The sequence below is a fragment of the Cheilinus undulatus genome, linkage group 15, assembly GCF_018320785.1.
Source record: "Cheilinus undulatus linkage group 15, ASM1832078v1, whole genome shotgun sequence".
In the NCBI taxonomy this organism is placed as follows: domain Eukaryota; kingdom Metazoa; phylum Chordata; class Actinopteri; order Labriformes; family Labridae; genus Cheilinus; species Cheilinus undulatus.
The window spans coordinates 46,596,861-46,623,394 of NC_054879.1; the positions used below are offsets into that span (position 1 = coordinate 46,596,861).

Consider the following 26,534-nt stretch of genomic DNA (forward strand, 5'->3'; position numbering starts at 1 on the left):
TATCGCTTCCATGATAGGTACATCAGTGAAACTAGGGTAGAAATCAATTTTTTTTGTAAAGAATAGGGGTTGTATTCAATGCATGTAGAAGTTTTCTGATGATAATTCCAGCATAGAGGTCTATTTGATGTGCAAAGTATTAACTTTCCCTTGTTCTCATTCATTATTGAAGGGGACATATTATGCAAAAATCACTTTTTCAGGCTTTTCTAACAAAAATATGTGCCCCTGGTCTGTTGACAATCTCCTCAAATTCCAGGACAATCCATTCCCTCTACCCGTCTCTTTCTCCACTTTTCAGAAAATGTGTGCTGAAACAAGCCGTTGTCAGATTTTCCCCTCATGATGTCATGTGCGGCGTTAGCACCGCCCTGGGGTTCGATTGGCCCTCCCCACTTGGAAGAAAGTTCCGCCCTCCTCTCCTGATCCTCCTCTCAGCTGAGAGGAGGATCAGGAGAGCCACATCCATTTCCTGAGAGGGGCAGAGTCAGACAGCTCATTAACATTTAAAGCCACAGAAACAGCTCGTTCCAAGCAGGGCTGAAACAGAGGGGTTTTTAGACAAGCAGAAATCCAAAACTGGAGTTTTTTTACAGCAACAAACTTCACCGGCATGTTTTGGGGACCTCTGAGACCAATATAAAGTTGTGTTATATTTTTTTGCTGATGGTTGATGTTTGTCAACAGGGCCGATGTCAGCTGATGCCATGTTAGTTACCAATGCATCCATACATCCCTAGCTCTGAGGCTAGATCAGCTGAAAACTCTTTGTGACCTACTGGAACAGTCGAGATCCTCAGTCGTAGAACTGTTTATTTTTACTACATTATTGATGTTAATGGCTGCTACAGTTGGTAGGTATCTGAAGAGGTGATAAAGCAGCTGAGTCTCTATCGAGGGGCTGAAAGTTCCTGACAGGAGGTTTAGAAGTTCAGGGAAAATATCTTTGACTATTTTTTTTGCATTCCTTTTAACAAAAAGCCTTTGTGTAACAGCAAAATGACTTTATAAATAGCACTGGACAGTTAATGGATTCAGACTGAACTTTTGGGTAGCGTCGCTGTCTTCTATCATCTGTCTTCACCTAAGCGTTTGTGTCTGTTTGTGCAGGACGGATGAAATCTGTTTAAAGATCCTCGCTAACAACTGCTTGGTGGGCCGGCTGATCGGGAAGGAGGGCAAAAACCTCAAGAAGATCGAGGAGGAGACAGGGACCAAGATTACCATCTCCTCGTAAGTCTCCTTTCTCACACAACCGAGCATTTGTGCACCAGTTTAATCTGAAATTTAAAATGACAGGTGATGATTTCAGCTTCTTTGTCCTGCACCTCTCTCTCATTAGCCTTCCAGCGTGTGGTTTCACTTAACTGAGTTGTAAGAGAGCAAATGTGGAGAGTCGATTACAGCTCCTTCACTCCAGAACATGATATTAGAGAGGTGGCGGTTACACCCCATTTAGCGGAGCGTGCTCACCAACCTTCGTTCATTTAGGTTAATGAATTGCTCTGTCTGCAGGAGCCCTGAAGACGATGTAATGAGCCCTGAGATAGAGACGGAGAGAAGGATGTGACTGCAGGAGCAGGGTGGGAGCATTTTTGAGGAGTCAAACAGTCCAATGGATGTTTCTGTTCTCGTGAAATCCTTTCAGAGTCCTTCACGTCTGCAGACGCAGAGGAGAGGATGGATTGTGATGCTTTAAATCGGTGCTTCTCAGCTGGTCCAGCCTCAGGACCCACCAGTCTCTCTCATAATTTAGTTGAAATATTGACCAAACATTTAAATGTCCCTAATTTCACAGTACACCGTGTTCAAAATTATAACATAAATGACAGTCAGTATCAATTTCAAGTCATCAACCATTAGAGCATAATTCAAATTCTATTGAACCTCCCAATGATAACTTTTTTTTTTTCAAAAATAAAAACCCAAAATGCATTGTTTTTACCAATAAGTTTGACTTTCTATCTCAGTTTTTAATCCTTTAAATTTATAATTGTGACTTTTTTTAATCTCAAAATCATGTATCGTCGATACTTTTTCCCATATTTCATTACTGGTGAAAATCAGACAGTTTATGGCTGAATGTTGACCCTGTTACGCTCTCAGGTTAGACCAAAATTCAGAGTCCGGCCCTGCTGTGGTTCAGTTTGACACCCTTGCTCTATATACTTTGCCGAGGTCATTTTTACACCTTCAGGGACCCTAAAGGGGCCTACCAGCTCTCTCCTCATGAATCCAGCCCAGAACATGACTCCGCCCCCCCCTTGCTGACATCACAGCCTTGTTGGGACATGTTGGCCATCCACCAACCATCCACTACTCCTCCATCTGGACCATCCAGGGTTGCACGGCACTCATCAGTCAACAAGACTGTTCGAAAATGAGTCTTCATGTATTTCTGGGCCCACTGCAACTGTTTCTGCTTGTGAGCATTGGTTAGGGGCGGCTGAATAGTAGGTTTATACACGACTGCAAGCCTCTGGAGGATCCTACACCTTGAGGTTGGTGGGACTCCAGAGGCACCAGCAGCTTCAAATACCTGTTTGCTGCTTTGTTATGGCATTTTAGCATCTGCTGTCTTAATCTGATGAATTTGTCTGGCAGAAATCCTCATTATGTCTTTATCTGCATGAACCCATCTGTGCTCTGAATCAGCCACAAATTTCTTCACAGTATGATGACCATGCTTAAGTTTTCCTGAAATATCTCATGTTTTCATACCTTGTCCAAGGCATTACACTATTTGAGGCTTTTCAGCAGCAGAGATCCTTTTTCTTTCCCGTATTGCTGAAACCTGTGGCCTGCTTAATAATGTGGAACGTCCTTCTTAAGTAGTTTTCCTTTAATTGGGCTCACCTGGCAAACCAATGATCACAGGTGTCTGAGATTGCTGTCAGTGATCCAAAGATCCCTGAGACACAAAACCATCCAAGAGGTTAACTGAAAAACAAAAAAATTAATGTTTATGACACTAAAATCCAATTTGCATAAATAATTTGAAATGAGGTGTAAATCGGAGTAAAATAAAAGGTGTCGATACATGTCGACTAAGGACTTTAGGACTTTTTGCCACCATTTGTTTTGCAGACACCTATCTGTGACCCACTGAAAACTACTCTGTGACCCTATTTTGGGTCCCAGACCCCAGTTTGGGAACCACTGCTTTAAAGTATTGTAGTTGTTTGTAGAGCTCCTGATTTTTCTATACATGTTATAAAAGATAAACCTGTTTAGAAAAGATCTCAGTATCCTGCAGAGATTTTGTTCTGATCCAAAATCAGCGCTCTGTGACAAACAGGATTAACATTAAGAGCAAAAGATTGAAAGTTTTCCCCTTTATATGACCTCCCTGAGATTAACTGTGGCTCTAATCTGCACAGATTGAGTCATGATAAGGCTGTTGCACTGAATTATGAAATCAAGCTACACATCTAGTTCTGTCTTTTTACACTAGTATTTTCCACGGCTGTTGCTCTCTTAATGAGAGAGGATGGATTCATTTCATCTGTGCACACGTGTCTCTGATGATGAAATTCACATCCTGACCTTGAGAGATTTAAAAGAGCTGTTCAAACAACATGCACCTGATTTTACACACATAGATCAGTTTTGTTATGCAGTGTTCTAGCAGTTTCTCTGTGTTTGGATTAGCTTTATTTGTAATAGGAGTCTATAAATCCTAATGCAGTGATACTCAGCGTGAGGCTCTAGAGCCACATGTGGCTCTTTTATGTCTAAATTTGAAAAATTATTCCCCCAAGAAAACCATAAAAAAGGGAAACTTTGACCTCAGAAATGATAATTACAATTTGTTTCCCACACTTTCATTGTCAAACTGCATAATCAACCTTTATTTTTTGTCCGTATATTTCCATTGCCCTTATTTGCAATATTTTGCACTTTTTTACCCTATCTTTTTATTTTATTTTCACTAATTTTCCCCCACCTTTTTGCTGCTTCTTGCCAATTTGAGTCACTTTTCACTAATTTCCCTCCACCTTTTTGCTGCTTCTTGCCAATTTGAGTCACTTTTCACTAATTTCCCTTCACCTTTTTGCTGCTTCTTGCCAATTTGAGTCACTTTTCACTAATTTCCCTCCACCTTTTTGCTGCTTCTTGCCAATTTGAGTCACTTTTCACTATTTTTTTTTCTGCTTTTTACTATTATTGCCACTTTTTTGTCACATCTCGCCCATTTCTGCCTCTTTTTATCCACATTTTTTTCACCTTTCACCCATTTTTCCATCTTCTTCCTTTTTTTTTTTTTTTACCTCTGTTTGCCCATTTTTGGCCACTTTTTGCAGCTTTTTCCCCATTTTGCCAGCTTTAACTTATTTATATTGACACTTTCACCCACTTTTCACCTCTTAGATTGTGGCTCTTGCAAAGGTATTTTTCAACACTTTGGCCCTCTGGTTGAGCAAGGTTGAGTAACACTGTACCAATGACACAAGGCATGTGATGCTAACTGGTGGAGGTAGAGTTGAATGATGTTGGTATTTCCCCGGCAGGAAGAGTTTTAATACTGCGTTCATTTCCTTCAGATCAGTTCTGTTGCCGTTATACTTCATAAAAGCTTTCTTTGTGAATATCAAAGTCATTCATTACTACTTGGGAAGGTTTTCCTGAATGCTGCGCCCTGATTGAACAGAAGTGTGATAACAAAGCAAAGACGTCTCACACCAGCCAGTGATGTTCAATGTCATGACACCCCCCGTTGTTGATACAGTGGTTTTTAAGCATGTACGTTTTTACCTGCATGTTATCTTTAAATGGCTGGGAGAGACGGTCCAGATCAGACTTTTACAAACTTCAGTATGCTGCAGTGGGGCTGGACGGCAGTGCAGGGGTTAGCGCTGTGGCCTCACAGCAAAAAGGTCCCTGGTTCACTTCTGTGCGGAGTTTGCAGGTTCTACCCGTGCATGCGTGGATTCTCTCCAGGTACTCCGGCTTCCTCCCACCACCAAAGACATGCTCTTAGGATAATTGATCGCTCTAAATTGCCCGTAGGTGTGAATGCGAGCGTGCCTGGTTGTCTGTCTCTATATGTCAGCCCTGTGATTGGCTGGTGACCAGTCCAGGGTGTGCCCCACCTCTCGCCCAATGACAGCTGGGATAGGCTCCAGCCCCCCACGACCCACCATGGGATAAGCGGTATAGAAAATGCAGGGAGTATGCTGAAGCTAAATTTGAGACCTGAAAATCTTCTGGGGTGCCCCGAAAACCTAACCCTGTCCCGTACAACCATTAAACCAGACTCAAAAATTTAACTTTAATTTATGCATTTTATTTCAATGCAAATGCTTGGCTTTCAGATCCAGTAACATTATCTGAACAGTGTTTGTGAGATAATGATCCACTGTCATTTTATTTTGATCATGCATTTGCAAACTCTCTCACATTTTCAGTAGCACTTTGTCAGTGGGCCCTGGTTACTTAGTTTTATAGTTATAAGTGTTCTTAAGAATAAAGTGGTAATCACTCTGTAATAAATTGGCATTTTACCGAGTTATAACTCAGAAATATGATAATATTAAGGAAGTATTTACCTAGCAATAATATTTAAATTATCAAACACTTCCTTGTTTTATTGTGGCAGTTCTTTGGTAACCACGTGTCATTTTCCTCTAACCCTTAAAATCATACATGAACTGTCCTTGGGTCACTTCTTCAGAGAACCAAGGTGACTGGATTGTTTTGATAATAATATAAAGATCCTGTTGTCTCTCCCGTTCAGTGGGACAGTAATCCCAATTTTTAAAATAAATTTTAGCAAGAATTTGGGAGCAGTTTTGAGTAATATACTCCAAATCACAGAGAGCCACAGAGAGCTGACAGTTTGGTTAAATGTGGACCTGTTAGGCCCTCAGGTCAGACCTTATATCAGAATTCGGCCCCTTCTGTGGCTGAGTCTAACACCTGCTCCTTTAATAAAACAGCATCATCTATATCAGTAGTTCTCAAACTGTGGTCCAAAGGCATATAGCTTTTATTTAGCTTGAAGAGTTTAAAATACAGCATCTAGGAGTGCAAATGAACATAGGTTTAATCAGCGTGAGGGTTATGTGAGGGTCCTTGGAAAATGTTCTGCCCTGTAAGGGGTCCTTAGCCTCCAAAAGTTTGAGAAGCTTTGCTTTAGCTTAATGAGAAATGTAAAGTGAGTTATTGATGACATAACTCTCAGTAACACCCCACACAAAGACTGGAAATGTTATTCAAAGCAGGTCTCACATTTCTACCTTCTGAGATGAGGTGTGAGCAGAATATGAGTGTGCAGATATTACATATGCATATACTGACAGTGAATGCATCTCTGTGTTACAGGTTACAAGACTTAACCATTTACAACCCTGAGAGGACCATCACCATTAAGGGCAGCTTGGAGGCGTGTTGTAAAGCCGAGGCGGAGATCATGAAGAAACTGAGGGAAGCCTACGAGAACGACTGTGCTGCTATAAATGTAAGCCGAGCTCAGAGGTTCACATGTGCAGCGCGTGTGTGTGTGTGTGGTCACGGTCTGAGGTTGACTCACACGGGCTGACAGGTGAACAGCAGAGCAGAGCGTTGATGTAGAGCAGGATAGCGTTGCCTCCTCATTCAGAGCGTGTTACCAGCAGCATTACTAATACTGTCTGCTTGGTAAATGGATAACAGTAATAGTGTCTCTCTCTGACTCACACCCCCCCTCCCCGCTGAGTGTTCCTGCTGTAGCACACTGCGTTTCCCAGCATCCATCTGATATCTGTAGGCTGCTCTTTCACCCAGCTCCTCTTTCACGCTGTGCCAGAGACATCACTGGCGTTGCAGCCCGAGAGGTCAGCCTCCAAAGAGGAGAGAAGGTGATGTTATCACACAGTGCACCGCAGTCGTATGGAGATGGATGCAGATGAAGTGATTTCTTACTGGCTGGGGTGATGTAATGTGTGGAGAGGATCACAATCCCAGTGTCTAATTTTTTTGTTTTTGTTTTTTTTTTACTATTATTCATGAGCTGCCAAGCTTTTTCCTCAATTTGATCGTCCAAATATTGGCAGAGAAATAATCATCAGGAAGCATCACGCAGCATGCGGTTAAATTGTACCGGCTGGTGTGAGAAGATCTGGCACCTGTCGGGGCTGAGTGGCAGCTCTACAGTAAGCGGTGAGGGCCATCTAGCGTGACACTGAGGATATTACACAAAGCTTCCTGTGCAACAAGGAAGTGGAAGGAGGCCGCGTGCAGCCAGAACAGATGCCTCAGTGACACAGACACAAAAAATCCAGCCTGGTTTATCTTTGTGACTGAGATTTTTCAGCTGTTTTTACCACGAAAAGTGATCAAAGCAACAGCTGATGCTTCATTTATCCTAAAAAATAAAAAGAATCCAATATGGAGGTACTCATCTTTCACTGGAGACCGACAGAAGTTGTATTTTTTTGTAATGGAGTTAAAAAAGGAACAGAAAAAACTTCAATTGCTTTCAGCTGAAGTTACTTTCACTATCATATTATCAGATCCTGTCTAATTATAGAATGTCATCATGTTTTTAACCCCGAAGAAACCCCAAGGTCCCACCTGCAGACTGGCAGATTTTTTAAAACTATTTAGTCATTAAGAACAGGGGTTCTCAACCTTTTCAGCCCGTGACTCACAAAATAAAGGTGCCAGAGACCGGGGACCCCCGCTGTACCTGAAGGTGGCTGAACACAGCCATGCACATTCAAGAATAGTCATGTGGAGACAACGCCTCCCATTAGGGGGGAACATGGGAGAGCTTTCTGGGGCCCAGTCAAACTGGGGGCCAGCAAAATCATGGTCCATTGTAAAGTCAAGCTGTGGTATTTTATATTTAACCTGAATAATAACCACTCTTATCAGAGAAGCTAATTTTAATTCATTTGTGTAGTAAGTAGCCCTCTTAAAACATGTAAATCCTTTTGTTTAAACAGAATCAAAATATCCAATCCAATCCAATCCAACTTTATTTGTTAAGCACTTTAAAAACAACCACAGCTGACCAAAGTGCTGTACAGGAGAATAAATAAAAATACATAAAAATAGATGGCAGCTCACATGAGATAAAAGAACAGTTCATATAAAATACAGAATCAATTTAAAAGACATAAAACATAAGTAAAATGAAAAGGCACGCACAAAAGAAGTCAAATAAATAAAAAAAAGCCAACGACTACTGTGTGTCAAAGGCCAGAGAAAAGAGATGGATCTTGGGAAGAGATTTAAAAACAGGCAGAGAAGAGGCCTGTTTAACGTGCTGAGGTAAATCGTTCCATAGTTTTGGAGCCACAACAGCAAGCGCATGGAATTAAAATACATTAAAAATGGGTAAATAATGGCAAAAAATGGTGGGGAAGGTGCTGTAGTTGGATTTAGAAGTAGCAAAAACAGGTTAGAAATGCAAAAAATTAGATAAAAGTGGCAGAAAAATTAAAAAAAAAATGGGAATATCTGGTGGTTAAAGGGGACTCAAAAGAGGCTGAAATGGCATTAAAGTGGCAAAAATAGGTGGAAATTTGGTGAAATGGGGTATAAATTTATATAAACTGCCTATTGTTGGGCAGAGCCAACAATAGGCAGAGTGGCAAGATTTGGTTTAGAAGTGGCAAGCACATGCAGAAAAAAAGTGGTGGAAAGGGTTTAAAATGGACAAGAAAATGGGTTTCAAGTTGCAAAAATGTGTTAAAATTTGACAGAATTGGTGTCAAATGGCAACAGTGTAATTCAAAAATATTCTTAGTTTTTTTAAGGCATCTGGAGACCCTCTCTCAGTGTCTCGTGACGCCCAATGGGGTCCTGACCACAACATTGGGAACCCCTAATTTGGAAAATGACTGTTCATAAGTCTATCACATGGTATACAACACTTGAAAGTTCTGATTCTCAGGTTTCTGACCGTATTAACCATTATACAACTATCAAAGCACCAAAATTTATTGCATTTGTGAGCCTACAAACAAGCAATAATGAAAGTGATAATAATAATAATAATAATAATAATAATAATAATAATTAAAGTCCTGCTGCATCAAAAACAGTCCCCACAATCTAAATACAGTCTAATTTTTAAGTCCAAAAACAGGATTACACCCCAAAAAAATATGTGGCCCTGGCCTGTCCACAATCCACCCACCTTTCAGAAATGTGTGCTGAAACAAGCCGTTCTCAGATATTCCCCCTCATGATGTCATTTGGGGAGTTAGCCCTGCCCCCGGGTTTGGTTGGCCATCTCTGCTTGGAAGAAAGTTCCGCCCTCTTCTCTTGGTCCTGAGGAGGAACAAGAGAGCAACATCCATTAGGTCACATCCATTTCCTGAGAGGGGCGGAGTCAGGGGCGGAGTCAGACAGCTCATTAACATTTAAAGCCAAAGACACAGAAACAGCTCGTGCTGAGCAGGGCTGAAACAGAGGGGATTTTAGACATGCAGAAATCCAACACTGGAGTGTGTTTACAGCAACAAACTTCACAGGCATGTTTTGGGGACCTCTGAGACTGATATAAACTTGTCTTAAAGGAGTGAAATATGTGACCTTTAAGTGCTTACTGTTTATCTCTAAAGTTTACAGACAGTCACAAATGCTTTTTGAGTAACAGAAATTTTCCTTATTTAAAAGAAAAAATTAGATTGTTTTTGTTTGTCCTTTAAAAAGAACTTTCAGGACTTGATGCCTTTTTTCTCTTCAGTTGTTAAAAATGAGTTTTCTAAGTAATGACTTTCTATTTATGAGGATTAAAAAATGCATTTAAATGTCAAATGAAAGCCCTGAACCTTTATGTTTTCGGTTGTTTTTGCTTTCTATGTGAATAAAATCCGCCTCTCTTATTTGAAACAGCAACAGGCCAACCTGATCCCGGGCCTGAACCTGAACGCTCTGGGCATCTTCTCCTCTGGTCTGCCGGTGCTGCCCCCAGCTGCTGGACCACGGGGTGCAGTGCCCCCTATGGCACCAGCAGGTTACAACCCTTTCTTTGTGAGTACTCTCCTTCTTTAGCAGCTTGTATGCACACCGTTCACTGACTCTGGCATTGTTAGTTTTACCCAGCCACCGTATCAATGCGCTGCTCCTGCAGGGATCAGCTTTGACTTGATAAAGCACACGGTAAACGAAGCTCCCCTTGAAGTATTGTAAGAAAAAAAAAAAAAAAAATGCTAGTATGTTGACTCAGGTCTTCCTGCATGATGCAGTTTGAAAGTAGCAGAATTCCCCCGTCTTCTCCAGAGATGAGTCAGTCTGTGTCTCTAAAACAAAGTCTGCCAAAGTGGTGTGAGAAAGCATGTGAGAATGTCTTTGCGTGCTTCACAGAAAACAAAGTTAGTGTGTGAATCACTCAGAGTTTTTGCCCAGAATTCCCCTCAGTAAGAGCTTGAATAGTGCACATGCCTGTCTATATGAATAAATGTGTATGTGCATTCTGATTGGTCTGTTTCGCTTTCAGAGTCACTCTCCACATCTCAGCGGCCTGTACGGGGTTCCTCCAGCAAGTGCCATCGCCCACCAGCACTCAGTATGTTCCCTCAAATCTGCACTACAGTCAGCGTTGCTATGGTGATAAAAGAATTAACCACCTTTTTTCTTGTTATTTCCTGATGCCATATAATCATTGCAATAGTTTGGGGCTTTTAAAGCTGTGTTTTCTACACGCAAAGACCTCAGGAAAGCCAGAGCTGTTAGACCTGATGAAAGCCTTTCTAAGAGAGTAACCTTTGGTCATGTGGGCGGGTCTATTAGTGTAAAAGACAAAGAGAATTAAAGCGAGGGGTTCATGAATAACAGACCATGACTACCATGCAGTCTGTGTGGAACAGTGAGTCTGGCATTCCTGCGTACCATCATCCAGTCACTAGAAGACCACAAATATTTCTGGAAGGGGGACTTCTCAGCCCAGAGTTGCCCTGTGGATTGTAAAAATTCACTTTATAAACCTCGAGTACACAAGTGTTACCAGGCTCAAGAAAACAAAAACAATGGGCAGCCATCGGCCCGAATAGGAAAGATTCGCTTACCGAAGACAGTGATACTCAACATGTGGCTCTTTAGTGATGATTTGTGGCTCTTTTATGTCTAAATTTGAATTAATATTCCCCCAGAAATCATTAAAAAGGGAAACTTTGACCTCAGAGAATATCTTTTGCAAGTCACATTAATCAGTTTGTTTCACACACTTCCACAGTAGGCTTTAACTGCCAACCTTAATTTCTTTGTCTGCATGTTTCTATTGCTCTTATTTGCAATTTTTGCCATTTTTTCCCCACTTTTAATCAATTTTCACTGCTTTATGTCTGCTTTTGCCACTTCTTTTTGCCACTTTTTGTCAATATTTGCCACTTTTATCCTGTATTTACCACTTTTTCACCAGTTTTTGCCTATTTTATCATGCTTTTTGCAATTTTTTTTGTTGTTGTTGTTTTTTTTTTGCCACTTTTCACCCATATAAGCTGTATTGCAATTAAATGCCAATCTTTTCCCCATTTTTTCCACTCTTTTCTCCTTTTTTCCCCATTTTTCCTATCTCTTTGCCCATTTAAGTCACTCATTTTTTGCCCTGTTTTGTTGTTGTTCTTGTTTTTTTTTTTTACCATTTTTTCCACCTTTAATTCAATTTTTGGTAACTTCTCATCCATTTTTGCCTCTTTTCCCTCCCTATTTTTCCCTTTTTATCTGTGTTATTTCCATTTTATGTCTACTTTGCCCCATTTTCACCCATTTTTGCTGATTTTTGACCATTGTTGCAAGTTTTATCTCATATATGCCACTTTTTCACCCGTTTTTGCCTATTTTGCAATTTTTCTGTTCTTTATTGCCACTTTTCGCCCATAATGCCAATCTTTACAAATTTTTTTCCACGCTTTTTACCTTTTTTTCCCATTTTTCCTACCTCTTTGTCCATTTTAGTCACTTAAACACTCATTTTTTGCCCTGTTTTGTTGTTGTTGTTTTTTGTTTTGTTTTGTTTTGTTACCATTTTTTCCACCTTTAATTCAATATTTGGTTACTTCTCACCCATTTCTGCCACTTTTCCCTCCCCATTTTTTCCCTTTTTACCAATTTTTTCCCACATTATGTCTACTTTGCCCCATTTTTGGTAACTTCTCACCCATTTCTGCCACTTTTCCCTCCCCATTTTTCCCTTTTTACCAATTTTTTCCCACATTATGTCTACTTTGCCCCATTTTTGCCCCTTTTTGCTGATTTTTGACCATTTTTGTCACCATTATTGTACTTTTAAAGCCACTTTAACTCTTTTTTGCCACTTTTCACCACTTACATTGTGGGTCTTGCAAAAGCATTTTTTAACAATTTGGGTTGAGTAACACTGCGGGAAGAGAAAACCCTCCAAGAGCGCTCCATTTAGCTTCCCTTGCATGTGGTGTCGTCAGTTTTTGTGTGAGTTTAAATCAGGAGCTATCTGTGAGCCATTTTGAATATTTTTCAGCCCTTGTCTGCAGTTGGTTTCAGTAAAAGTGTGGTGAAATAAATGTTTGTATTTCAGGCTCAAGAACAGGAGGTTGTCTACCTCTTTATTCCAACTCAGGCAGTCGGGGCCCTGATCGGCAAGAAGGGCCAGCACATCAAACAACTCGCCCACTTCGCCGGAGCCTCCATCAAGGTGGGATTCTTCACCCTCAGCACAGAGCTGCCTTCAGTTAGAAGGGGGAAATATGTGGTTAAACAGCATCTCATGAACATGCTGTAACTTTTAGAGCTTCACTCGATTGTTGAGGTGAGGTAATCGAGTCCCTGCTTGCTGAGTCAGCAGTCCTGCACGAACCACAGCTGAGGATGTTAGTTATTCATGGTCGATAACAAACAACAAATAGGACATGACTAGTGAGGAGAGAATTTCTGAAAGCCCCTTAAGCCCCCGTCTGGAGAGATGGGACAGCTGCTCGATGAATCCACATAATCAAAGGGGATTCGATGACTTTTAGAAATCTGCAACTTTTTTAGCATGCACCAACATTTTGTCTTTATAACCTGCTTGTTTGTGTGTCAGATTGCTCCAGCTGAGAGCCCAGATGTGACCATGAGGATGGTTATTGTTACTGGAACCCCAGAGGCTCAGTTTAAGGTAAAAACACCAGAAAAGTCTGTATGAAAATATCATTAAAGAGTGATTATTTAATGTTGAAATTAGGTACAAATGTTAGGATAAAATTACTTCTCTATAAGTGAATTTGTAAAAGTAGGGAAGAGGATTTTGGGGCCAGAGGTGAGGGAAGAAATAACGCTGTGTACAAGATTAAAGGAAAAATGTTGAGACTAAAGTTGAAATTTTGCTCAGAAACTCTTTTTGAGCTAAAAAAGAAAGAATCTCATTGTTACATCAAAAGTATGGTGTCACATGTTCAGCATTCTGAAGAGTGAAGATTAGAGCCTTCAGCAGTATTCACATGGATTAGTATTACCTGTTGACCTCTGATATTTCATGAATGACCCCGTGACATCAGTGTTTGGCGAGGTGCATTCACACGGGATAAATAAATACAATGCAAACAAATTTACTGACATTTCTGCATAGAAATGTAAATAAAATAACAGAAAAGCTTAATATTTAGCATGAAATATTTCACTTCTCTCATACATTAACTAAGGGAGCTCGTCTTTCTTTTCCTCTTCCTTCCCATCTGATCAGCTGCAGAGACGCACAGGTGACAGACTTGACCTCAATGCATGCTGGGAGAGCGGAGGGAGATTGTTTATTGATCATGGACAGCCCACTGCAAATAAAATGTTTAACAAAGGAGGAAAAGAACACTTTTGTACAAAGGAGTATTAAGGCCACACGAAGAGAAAAAAAAATAAAAGAATTTAAAAGAAATCAATATTACAAGAAAAAGTTATAATATTACGAGAATAAAGTCGTAATTTACAAGAAAAAAGTTGTAATATTATGAGAACAAAGTCATAATATTATGAGAAAAAAGTCTTAACATTGCGAGAATAAAATATTACAAGAAAGACACTCCTTCGTAGCCGTGGCGCTGCGGCTCTACAATGGAGTATTGTCCTGATTCCGATAATAATTTAAATGCTGATGAGCCAAAAGATGAAGTATTTCCTTACTTGTGAAACCGACACTAAAGTATAGCTTCACAAGATGCTCAACATTGCTCATTTTAACGGAGGCAGTGTCCCAGCAGACTTTCTTTCTTGTAATATTTTACTCTCGTAATATTACAACTTTTTTCTCATAATATTCTGACTTTTTTCTCATAATATTACGACTTTATTCTTGTAATATTACCATTTTTTTCTCTTAATACTATGACTTCATTCTCGTAATATTATGACTTTATTCTCATAATGTCGAAAAAAAAATATATAATTTTTTTTTTTCTCTTCGTGTGACCCTAATACTCTGTCGTACTTTTGCACTAGGGCTGGGCAATTAATTGTGAATGAGATTATATCGCAAAATGGCATGCTGCAGTTTCCAAATTGCAGACTTTGCAGTATTGCTTTAACTTGAAATGTGTCAAAATACCAGTTTAATACATTAATTTTTTGCAGCTGCAGAGAATGACACGCAAGTGTCATTTTTTAAAATGGTTTACAAAATTGTCCTTGTTGTGTTTGATGTATGCTTTTCTTCATTAAAATGATTGACATTGAAACATTGGAGACATTGAATCTCCTTTCAATAAAGCGTTTCATATTTCATTTGAAATATGAGCAACAATAATTGCAATTAGATATATTTTTTAATTGTTATGCCGTAGTTCATTCCATCTAATATTGATTAAGCTTAGTGTTAGTTCACAGAAGTCATACTCCTAGCTGTGATTGGCTGATTGCCAGCTGACACCAGTTATTGCCTCCCAGCTCCCACACCCAATCACAGCTCTTAATCTCAACACAGCAGTCCATTTAAAGATTGCATACTGCTTACTAAAGCTTCACCTCTTCCACCCCAGCCTCCTTCTTTATAGCTTAAAGCTTGTTGCACCCTCATGTTCAGATTCATGCTACTATGGATTAATTGCTTCTGAATAATATCATTGTTTTCAATGCACATTGTCATAAATGTGGGGGTTTATAGCTATGCACTCCCTGGAAAGTCAATGCATGCTGCTGGACTAACCCAGGGAGCATCTCTAAAGCAGAGCCTTCTCTGCCTAGTAAAACTGCAGTAGATCCATTTTGCAATAAAACTGTTATATGTATGATGAGTGTCCCTGACTAAATGTAAGTTGTAATATAGAATGATTTATTGCTTGAATTTGTTGAAAAATGCATAAGATGAGGAACCTAATCATAATGGCACATCAAATTGCAATACTGTGGAAAAAAAAAATCACAATTAGATTATCTTTGCAAACCGTTCTGCCCTAGTTTGCACATGCTGTGATTGGAAACTCTAGTTAACAGTGTGTGTAAGATACATAAAGATGATGTCCCCTGAAAAACACGATGGGAACTAGTTGTATTTTTGTATGAAATTTAGAAATGTAAAAAACCGTTGGTGTGTTTTCATTGCTGCACCTTTATGCTTTACCTCAGAAATGTCAGTAAATGTGTTCACACTGACTTTGTTTATCCTGTGCGACGAAACACTGACGTCACAGGTCATTCATGAATTTTTAAAGGTCAACAGGTAATACTAATCCCATACTTATAGCCAAGACTGCACATAAGGGGGAAAACAGATTAAACTTTTTCTGGTAATGATTATAATGTAAATGGACACATTAGCTAAAGCATTTGGAAAGTAATGTCAGAATTCTTAGATCAGCCATAATGTGGACAAACATTAGGATACCAGAGAATAAAGTAGAAGTCACTGAAATAACCTTGAGAGACTAAAAAGAGCTAACTGGCAACAATGGGTCTAAAAGTGTCAGAAACTGGCATAAAGATGTGGTCAGACTGGATACAGAGTTGAAAAATAGGATAAAAGTGGCAAAATACAATAAAAAAGGGACATAAATGGGTGAAAAGATTGTGAAAAGCGGATAACAAGTGGCAAAAAATTGGTCAAAAGGTGTCTAAATGGGGCATAAAGTGGAAAAAATAAGTGAAAAGTGGCAGAAAAAATGTTTACAGAGTGGCAAAAAAAGGATACAGGTGGCAGAATGGATCATGAGAGATATACATATCTATATTTTATCAGATAGATAAAATGTATCAAAAAGGAACAAAAAGTGGCAGAAATTGGCAAAAGAAATTGGTTACAGAGTGGCAAAAATGGAAAAAGTGGAAATAATCAGTTCAAGAGGTAAAAAAAATGCTCAGAAGTGAGTGGAAAAGTGGATATAAAGTGGCAAAAGTAGCTGAAAAGTTGCAACAATGGATTTTAAAGTATCAAAATTGGCAAAGATGTGGTCCAGAGTGGTTACAGAATGGCAAAAATAGGATAAAAGGGGGAAAATGGATTAAGAAAGGCATAAAGGGTAAAAAAAAAATGGGTGAAAAGATTGTGAAAAGATTGTGAAAAGCGGATAACAAGTGGCAAAAAGTAGGTAAAAGGGTGTCTAAATGGGGCATAAAGTGGCAGAAAAATGTTTACTGAGTGGCAAAAATGGGAAAAGTGGAAAAAATGGGTTCAAAGAAGCCAAAAAGGAAGTGCCAGAATTTATTATTAGAGGCAAAAGAAGGGTCAAAAAATGAATAGAAAAATGGATAAAAAGAGGCAAAAATAGAAATCAAAAAGGGGCAAAAAATGGGTGAAAAGTTGCATCAATGGATTGCAGAGCCAAAACTGACAAAAATAGCAAAATAATCGCAAAAATGTGATAAAAAAATTTTGACAAGGTGTTAAAAAAGTAGTGAAAAGTGGCAAAAAAAATTGCTTAAAGATGCAAAAACAAAAAATGTGGTAGAAAATGGGAGGAGAAAGTGTTGAAAAAGGCTTAAGGTGGTATGGATTAATAATTTTAACATCAGAACAAAATAATGACAGACTTTCAGCTCCAAAGTGAGGTAATGGTTAGCCAGGACATTAGCACTAATGCTACACATTCACTGACAATAAAACACAGCTGGAGGAGGAGGTGGGCATTCATCCTACTGAAGACTATAAGAAACAGCTAATTATGACTGTCTCTACAAAATTGAAAATTTTATTCAACTTTATTCCCCACGTTTGGATTTTGTATTTCCACTTCATTCTCAATATTCCTGTTTTTTTCTTATCATTTCAACTTGAATCTCCAAGTGCACAGCGTTACTTTTTCCTCCACCTCTGGCTCTAACCCCCTTCTGTAAAACAGCATGAATAACAATGATGTCCTGTGTTATAGTAAACAGCAGTGGATCACTGTGTCCCCCCTTTTCCCCCAGTCTCTCCTTGCCTCATTCCCTCCTCTGTATTCCAGGCCCAGGGTCGGATATTTGGGAAGCTGAAAGAAGAGAACTTCTTCTCAGGGAAGGAGGAGGTCAAACTGGAGACACACATCAAGGTTCCCTCGTGCGCAGCTGGCAGGGTCATCGGTAAAGGAGGCAAGACGGTAAGTCGATGGTTCATTCAGGCTGTTAACTCCAACATAAGTCTCTGCCTGCTTTCTCTGACTGAGGTGGAGATGAATCTCTAAACTGAAGTCTTTTTTTTTATTCCCAGGTAAATGAGCTACAGAACCTTACAAGTGCGGAGGTCATCGTACCGCGGGACCAAACTCCGGACGAGAACGACGAGGTCTTTGTGAAAATCAGTGGGCATTTCTTTGCCAGCCAGGTAAGACAAAAATCCTACAGTCCAACAGTTCACTAAATAAAGTTTGTTATTATTAATTATTATTTTAACTGAACTGATGTCACAGTAAAGGGTTTCTTCTGACTCTGTGGTAACCTACAACCCAATACCATACAACAATAATAAAGTTGAACAGAAATAGAAAAGGGAAACTGGGCAGCAAAGTAAGCTAGTCCAATTTGTCCTAAAAAAGGAGCCATATTTTTAGAGTTAGTGTAATATTTACTCCATTGTTTTCCAGCACTGAATCAAATTTTACTCTTCTACTTCTTTTGTCTTTAACAACAGATAGCTACAAGTATTAGCCACCCTGCTCCCTAAAAATTTTCATCCCTAATAAGAACCATGCAGCATAAGCTTTATACTCCAACTTCTTTAATTAACAAGCATGCACCTGCGACGAGCTTCAATTATAAGAGACAGAGAGAAAAAAACCCAAAAACAAATATACTAAATGCAAGAAATAGACAAAGATGCAGGACTTTTTTTTACATAAGACTTAACAGACTGTGAAAACATCAAATTCAATCATTAATTGATTAATTAATTAATTAATAATATATAATGGAATTCAAGTATTTGCATATCTTTTCACTTACCAGGTAGGTCTTTATGTGAAGTTCTCTATAAATGATAATTTTGTTTAATAAAATTTAATCTAATTGTTTGAAAATTCATATTTTATAGAAAAGGTTTGAAATCAATCTCATCTTGTAAAATAAGTTATGAAAATAGGTTGAAAAAAGCAGCAAAAATTGCAGATGCAAAAAATTTAAAAATATGTGGTAAAATTTGGGTGAAGACATTAAATCAGTTATCAAACTTAAAGGTCAGGTATTAAACTAAAATTACTTTTTCAGGCTTTTTTTAACAAAAATGTGTGCCCCTGGCCTAAGAATCAGAACAATCCATTCTGCCCTCTCTTTCTCCACCTTTCAGAAAATGTGTGCTGAAACAATGCGTTCTCAGATTTTCCCCTCATGATGTCATGTGTTGAGTTAGCCCCGCCCCCAGGTTCAGTTGGCTGAACTTAGGAGCTTAGGAGAAAGTTCCGCCCTCCTATACTGGTTCTCCTCTCAGCTACCAGATGAGGGGTGGATCAGGAGAGCCATGTGCATGAAGCCACATCCTGAGAGGGGCGTGGTCAGGGGTGGAGTCAGACAGCTTATAAACATTTAAAGCTACAGACGCAGAGACTGCTCATTCCGAGCAGGGCTGAAACAGAGGAGTTTTTAGACATGAAAAAATCCAGTACTAGAGTGGTTTTTCAGCAACAGACCTCACAGGCATGTTTTGGGGACCTCTGAGACCAGTACAAACTTGTCTTAGGGCGCATTCACACAGAGCTGTTTGGTCCGCTTTAAACAAACTGGTTATCCCGGATTGTCCGGTTCGTTTGGAGTGGTGTGAAGGCTCACAGGAATGCTGGTGTGGACCAAACAAGCGGACTCTGGTCCGCTTGAAAACAGGGGGTCTCGGTCCGCTTCCAAACGAATCCTGGTGCGGTTCGTTTGAGGCTTGAAAGCAAAGCAGACCAACTTGTGAACCAAAGACAGGAAGTGGCATAAAGCTCACTGTCTCGCTGGCTGCTCCTTATGCCCCAATGCAAGAGCAGGAACCCCAAGACTGTGTAATTTCTGGGGGGTTTTTTGTTTTGTTTTGTTTTGTTTTTTTTCAAAGTTTATGTGGAAAAAATGACCAGTGGAAGGAGCCAGAGTTCCCTGTTTCATCTTCTTCTATGCCGGCTTTTCTTCTTGGTTGCCGTTTGTTTGTGACGACAGTGCCCCTAGTGGGCAGATGTAATAATAATAATAATAATAATAATAATAATAATAATAATAATAAATTTTATTTAAGGGTACCTTTCATGACACTCAAGGTTACCTTACAAAAAGTACAAAAAAGTGCATTAAAACAGGCATAAAAACAGGAAAAAAACAAACAGTAATACAATAGACAATGCAAAAGATCAGAGGGTGTAGGAGAGTTTGAACAGATGGGTTTTGAGTCTGGTTTTAAAGAGGGGTAGGGAGTGAGTGTTGCGGAGGTCAGGGGGGAGTGAGTTCCAAAACTGGGGAGCTGAGCGGCTGAATGCTCGGCCCCCCATGGTGACAAGGTGAGCAGAGATGGACAGAGGAAGAGGATCGGAGGGTACGGGTAGGTATAGAAATGTTAATGAGGTCAGAGAGGTATGGAGGGGCGAGGTTGTGGATGGCTTTGTATGTGTGGAGCAGGATTTTGTATTGAATGCAGTATGTGATGGGGAGCCAGTGGAGCTGCTGCAGGATGGGTGTGATGTGATGTTGTAGGTGTTCAGATGGTTTGGTCCGTTTGACAAAGAGCAGTATGAATGCAAACCAAAGTAAAGTGCAACATTGTTGCAATTTCTGTTCCAAAACAGACCGAGTCCCCCGGACTATCAGGTGTGAAAACGACCTAAAAGGGGTAATATATGTGACCTTTAAATCTTAAAAAGCACAGTCTTCCCCATTTCCTGCCATCTATTTTAGTGGAATGTTTCCGCCCAGGAAGGAGAGGGGCGGCATTGCTTAGGAAAAACACCTGGATGGATTTCTCTCATCAGTGGAAACTTTGACTGACACTAGCTAACATTAGCTGCAGTCTGGCTAGCATTTATAGCTTTCTCTCCAACTGATTTTAACAAGTCACTGCTCTTTTTTGTGTTTTTTGTTGTCTTTTTTTTAACATTTATTAAAACATGTTCCTTGACACAAAGTCTCACATATAGCACACCATAAACAAGTTTTACAGAAAATGTAGTCATGTATAACAAACAGAAATAATAATTAAAAAAAATAAACAATTTGACAAAAAAACTGGCAAACCAACTAGCAGAGTCAGAGCACCTGAGTGGGAGAGAGGAGAGGGAGTTATTATTGTACAGTGAATGTTCGCATTCACCCCACCTCATTGCACGACATCTTTACAAGACATTTATTGTGTTAAATAGTCTATGACAGATCTGCGTTTATCCCGGTATGAGTCCATCCTCAGCTGCAGCTTTGCAGTTAAGTTTTCCGTACAGCTCACATCTCGAAGCCGTTGTTTCCATTGTTCCATGGTCGGAGGGAGGGGGTTGAGCCAGTTCACTGTGATCATTCTATGAGCTATTAAGAGAAGAGCCCTGAGTATGTATCTTTTGTATGTTGTATTTTACTGTTTAATTTTTCTTTACTTTAAATTACAAAAAGTGATGAATAGATCCCTCCTCATAGATATACAGAGCAAACTCTGTTCATGTGAAATTTCTGAAAAGGTTAGCATTCTTTTGTCTTTTCTTATTTCAGTTCATATAATGCACATCAAGGCTGCATTAACCAAATCAACATGACATGAGAAATTATGGAGAAATTGTGAAAAAGAGGATGAATACGTTTAGTTTGTCTGCCCCATCCTGACTGATTTGCTAAATAATTTAATGCAGTGGTTTTCAAAGTGTGAGGTGGGCCTCCCCTGGGGGGCGCCACAGAGCTTCAGGGGAGGCGCAGAACCATAAACCAGAAAAAAGGTGATTTGCTTTGTGAACCTCTGCTGTGCATGGAGCAAAATGGATAGACTTAGAGTTACTATAGGAACTATGCTATAGAACAGTGTTACTCAACCAAAGAGCCAAATTGTTGAAAAATACCTTTGCAAGAGCCACAATCTAAGAGGTGAAAAGTGGCAAAAACAGCTTGAAGTAGCAGTAGAAATAGGTTAAAGGTGGCAAAATGGTCCAAAAGCTGCAAAAAAATGGGTGAAAAGGGGCAAAAATGGGGAGGAAAAGTGGAAACATGGTCAGAAAGTCGCAGAAATGGGTGAGAAGTGACAAAAAAAAATGAGTGGAAAGTGACTTAAATGGGCAAAAAGCAGTCAAGAGTGGCAAAAATGGGCAAAAATGAGGAAACAAGTGGTATGTAATGGCAAAAGGTAGCTTAAATGGACAAAAAGTGGAAAAAAATGTGAAAAAGGGCAAAAAGAAGAGGCATGGGAAAAAAGGAAACAATTGGTTTTTAATGAATATGGGTGGCTTGAATGGATGAAAACTGGCAAAAATGGTTAAAAAGAAGGGCAAAAAATGGGATAAAAGTGGCAAAAATGGGATAAAAGTGGCAAAAATTGGGAAAAAGTGGCAAAAAGAAGTTGTAAAATGGCCCAAAAATATGAAAAAGGGGTATTTAATGGCATTATAACTGAATAAGAGGGAAACTCAGATGTTTAAGGACACTTGCAAACCAAAATATCCAAAATATATTCACGTTAAAAATGTTTAAAGATTAGACAAAAATGTGAAATGTTGTTGTGTATTTATTTTTTTCAATTTGAATCCTTTTTGTGGGTGGGGGTCCACCGAATGAATAATTTATTCTTAGGGGAGGCTCCCTCTTCCATACTTTGAAAACCCCTGATTTAATGTTTGTTTATTCTCTACATTTTTTTCTTACATGGCCTCATTGTCCTGTATTAACCATCACCTCCCTCTAACAGACTGCACAGAGGAAGATCCGGGAGATCATTCAGCAGGTCAAACAGCAGGAACAGAAGCACCAGCAGGGCGCCGCCGTGTCACCGCACCACTCCAAGTGACCAGTGGGGCGGCTCCAGCGGGCACCAGCCAATGAATGTAGCCCTCCCAAATGGACAGAGACCTACCCAGACAAAAAGGCCAAGGCCAAGAGGGGACATGCAGGGCAGACCAGCAGCACCGGGATCAAAACCAAAGAACTTCACACGGGGGGGAAACAAGTGAGAGCCAAAGGCTGAGGGCATTGTGTGCACTGCCAGCCCTGTGAGAGCAGATGAAACGGGGGAAACCGTACAGATAGGATATAAGAAAAAGACCAAAAAAATGTTAAAGAAAGGTGGAAAATGGCAGAACATTTGGGAACTGTTGTCTTCACAGTTAAAGAAGGTTAAATGGAAGTAGTATGTTGCCCTGCATAACGTTATCTCTTTAGTTGGACTAACATAGGCCTAACAAACAGATAAAGAGACTGTATTAACACGAGCGTATACGAGGCATTGGGATTGAGATTTTGGCTTAGAATGAGAGCGAGTGACAATGGACACCTTCTCTCACCGCAGTGTGAGATATTAAGATTGCAAGATTAAATATCATTAGCAGTATTAATACAGAGTAGAGAGAGTATATTAATACACACTGAGAGTATGCACTGTTATTTTTCTATCTAAATGACAGTCCCACTTGGTGTACCTTTTGAATATTTTGCTTGTTCCAGAGATTGATCGGCTGCTGCAGCCGTTAAAGCGGTTTCCTTTTGTTTGTTCACATTATAGGCCACTGAAATCAACAAGAAAAAAGCCCTATCAGTAAATATGGTGAATGAGTCTTTGTAAGAAGCCTGTGTGTGTGCCAACGCAAAAGATAACGTCCCTTTGAAACATCTCTCACCCTTCATACCTGTTGCTGCTCGTATTTCTTTCTTTTCTGCTTCACTTTCTCATCACTCTCTCTCATCTGGCTTCATGCTTGTTTTAATAGGATGAAAATATTGTTTTGTTTTTTTTTTCTGTAGCCTTTTGACAACATGGAACTGACTGCCACTTTCGCTCAGCAGAGGTTAAACGCAGCAGAGGGATGAGTTTTTATCAGTAATCTGATACGACTGTCCCGCTGTACAGTAAAGTCTATCTACATTCATACTTGTCCTGATGTTAAAAAACAACGACGATCAGAGCCAAAATTTGAAAATTGGTGCACCTTTGCTCGTGAGCCGTCGTCTTGAATGTGCACCGCCGCACGCTCTGCCTTACGAGGGCCAATCAGAGAGTCTGGAGGGCCCGGCGGGTGGGTCTGGGTGGGGCGGGAGGGTGCAGACTTGAGGATGCAATTTTTGGGGGTTCTACTGGGAAAGGCACTGTATGACCTGTGGTGCACACACAAGCGCAAACATGAAGCGCAGCCGCGTTTGGCTTTAACCCTCTGTTTTTGTCAGGGAGTTTTCTAAAACGGCATGACAGCTGTGAATGTACGATACGCAGCCTTTTTAGAAACACGTCACCCCTGCTGTGTCCAGTGAGGCCAGAGGCACAGACACACAGATTGTCATTCTCACTCTTGCTCCCCCTTTTTTGTTTTGTTTTGTTTTGTTTGTTTTTTGAGAGCTGGCCGACCGCTGTGCGAGCACGCTGGACACGCAGGTCCTGGTGTCCCCTCTGTGCTTTACTTTGGAGACCATGGAAGCTTGTTGCCTTATTTTGTCACCTGTCCGAAAAAATCCCCCATCTATCAGCTTCATCTTCCAGACGCAAGGTTATTGCCAATACGCACAGCTTCCTCCGTGTGTGAGTGCGTGAGTGTGTGCATGTGTGTGTATATATATAAATATATATAAAAAGAGAGAGTAATATTTATGAATCTATTTTTTTCCTATTTTGTGATGAGAGCTATTGATAAGAAACTAAAAGACAACAAAGTCCTTTTCTTTTTTCCTCAGTGGGACACTGCCATATTATTTTGAAGGGAAGTGTTTATTTTCTTGAAAACTAGACTATGAATAAAAAGATAAAGAAAAACCTGAAAAAATAGGAGAACAGTAAAGTCAACCGACGCGTTAACTTTGGTCAGGATGTGAACAGTGCGCATGTCAGTATTGTGATCTACCTCAGGCTTCAGGGTACCTCAGTCCAATCTTTCATTTCCCCTTTTTCCACATTTTGTATGCCTTGTTAACTGATCATTTTGAGCATTTTTAATTTTCTTTTTTAATGACAAAAAAAGAACAAGATCTAAAGTAAGCTCTAAACTCTTCAGGTCCAGCCGACTAGTGAAACTTTGTAAAAAACCGTAGTGAACTCTGGTGGATCGTTTCTGCCATACAGCCTCTCAAAGGATTTCAAAGTCAATTTTTATTGCTAGAAAGGAATGAAGAGCAGGATCTAAGGCAGGGGTGTCAAACTCATTCACAGCAGGGGCCGGATTCTGGATTTATGTCTAACATGAGGGCCTAACAGGGTCAACATTTAACAGTTGAGTGTCAACCTAAATGATTTTGAGATTAAAAGATCAACATGATAATGTAAAAACTCAAAATCTGAGATAAAAAGTCAGTCTTACAAGTTTTAAAGATAAAACTTGACATTTAAAGTCAAAATAATGTTTTTAACAGTCAAAAAATGAGATTAAATTCAAAATCATGACTTTTAAAAGTCAAAATGTGAAATAAAATTAAAAATTATATGTTTTAAAAGTCAAAATATGATATAAAATATAAAATTATGTTTTAAAAGTAGAAATATGATATAAAATATAAAACCATGAGTTTTAAAAGTCAAAATATGAAATAAAATATAAAATCATGAGATTTAAAGGTCAAAATATGAAATTAAAAACCATGACTTTTAAAAGTCAAAATATGAAATAAATATAAAATCATGACTTTTAAAAGTCAAAATATAAAATAAAATATAAAATGATATTTAATAATCAAAATATGAGATAAAAGTGAAAGTGAGAAGTTGAAAGGGTCAGCGAAACTGAGATCAAATTCAAAGTCATGATATTTAACAATCAAAATATGAGATAAACATCGAAATCCTGAGTTAAAATGTCAAAATATAAAATAAACATTCAAATTCATGAGTTTTAAAAGTCAAAACATGAAATACAATAAAAAATCAGTTGAAGTTAAGTAGTTTTAAAGGTAAGAAATGAAATAAAAGTCAAAGTTAGGAGTTGTAAAAGGTGAAACATGAGATGAAAGTAAAAATCCTGACTTTAAAAGGTCAAAGTAGGATTTAAAATTTAAAATCATGAATCTAAAAGCGAAAAATATGAGATAAAAAATCAAAGTCATAAGATGTAAAGGTTAAAATATGAAATAACAGTAAAAACCATAACTTTTAGTCACAACTGTGAGATGCAAAACTGAAAATATAGAGAGAACACAAATCTCTCCTACGTTCCTGACTTTATATCAATATATATTTTTTTTTTACTGTTTCCTTTTTCTAATTTTTTTATGACTCAACAAGAATATTATAAATCATCAAGGTTAAGTTTACATCTTTATACTGGAGGAAATCTGCAGACCTTATACTGGTGGGCCAGTTCTAATAAAAATATCATATGATCTGGTGGGCTGGGTAAAACTGTATCATGGGCCGGATTTGGCCCCCGGGCCTTGAGTTTGACACCCCTGATCTAAGGGGTGCATACCTGCCCGAAGTGGTTCTGAATGTGGATGTTGTGTACTGATTTCACCATCAAAGAAACACAGAAAACTAACCAACTGTACCTCCTGTTTTTCCCAACTGTACCTCCAGGTTTTTTTAGACTTTGAAACAAAATGAAGTTTATTCACTTATGTACTAAAAAAGAATTTTATAACAACCCAACCTGATCTTTACCAGCTCTGTTTGTTAATACTCTGGGTGGATTTGAAGAAAAATAACACAAAGCTGCAAAAATACACTGACGGGACTCTTGAACGTGGTGTAAAGCCCTCATCTTCTGTGTAAAAACGTAGAACAACTCTAGTCTAGTCGTTGAGGTTTCACTGTGTACGACGAGATAACTGTATATCTGTAAACATGTACAATAGAATCACACATCATAGATCTGTCTCTTTGCAACACTTACCAGTCTGCACCTGCATTTTTGAGAAACGGTGAGAGAAGTTTAGAGGGTCACAGCTTTCCTCAAAATGACCTTTTAATGGTTTTCGCACCCGTTTTTGTTTTTTGTTTTTGTTGTGCTGTAAATTTCAGAATTACCTCTCAGAATTCAAGGCTGACTCTAGTTACTAAAACTGATGTAGGGCAAAAAAGGCGTAAATAAATGAATGATTTAGTGAATGTTAGTGTTTGTCTTTGGAGTTCTTTTAAC

General features: G+C 39.1%; 1 protein-coding gene across 2 annotated transcripts in view; it reads left to right on the forward strand.

Annotated features, from left to right (window-relative positions):
* Positions 1 to 23,440, forward strand: part of igf2bp2a (insulin-like growth factor 2 mRNA binding protein 2a) — a 98,237-nt gene extending 74,797 nt beyond the window's left edge. For both annotated transcript variants that reach the window (XM_041807210.1, XM_041807211.1), the window contains exons 8-16: positions 1,111 to 1,233; positions 6,325 to 6,460; positions 9,829 to 9,966; positions 10,433 to 10,501; positions 12,488 to 12,604; positions 12,992 to 13,066; positions 17,313 to 17,444; positions 17,555 to 17,668; positions 22,175 to 23,440. In XM_041807210.1, the coding sequence (XP_041663144.1) occupies positions 1,111 to 1,233; positions 6,325 to 6,460; positions 9,829 to 9,966; positions 10,433 to 10,501; positions 12,488 to 12,604; positions 12,992 to 13,066; positions 17,313 to 17,444; positions 17,555 to 17,668; positions 22,175 to 22,273 (1,003 nt within the window). In that variant the 3' untranslated portion in view covers positions 22,274 to 23,440. The remainder of the gene's footprint in view (positions 1 to 1,110; positions 1,234 to 6,324; positions 6,461 to 9,828; positions 9,967 to 10,432; positions 10,502 to 12,487; positions 12,605 to 12,991; positions 13,067 to 17,312; positions 17,445 to 17,554; positions 17,669 to 22,174) is intronic.
* Positions 23,441 to 26,534: the final 3,094 nt, after the last annotated feature.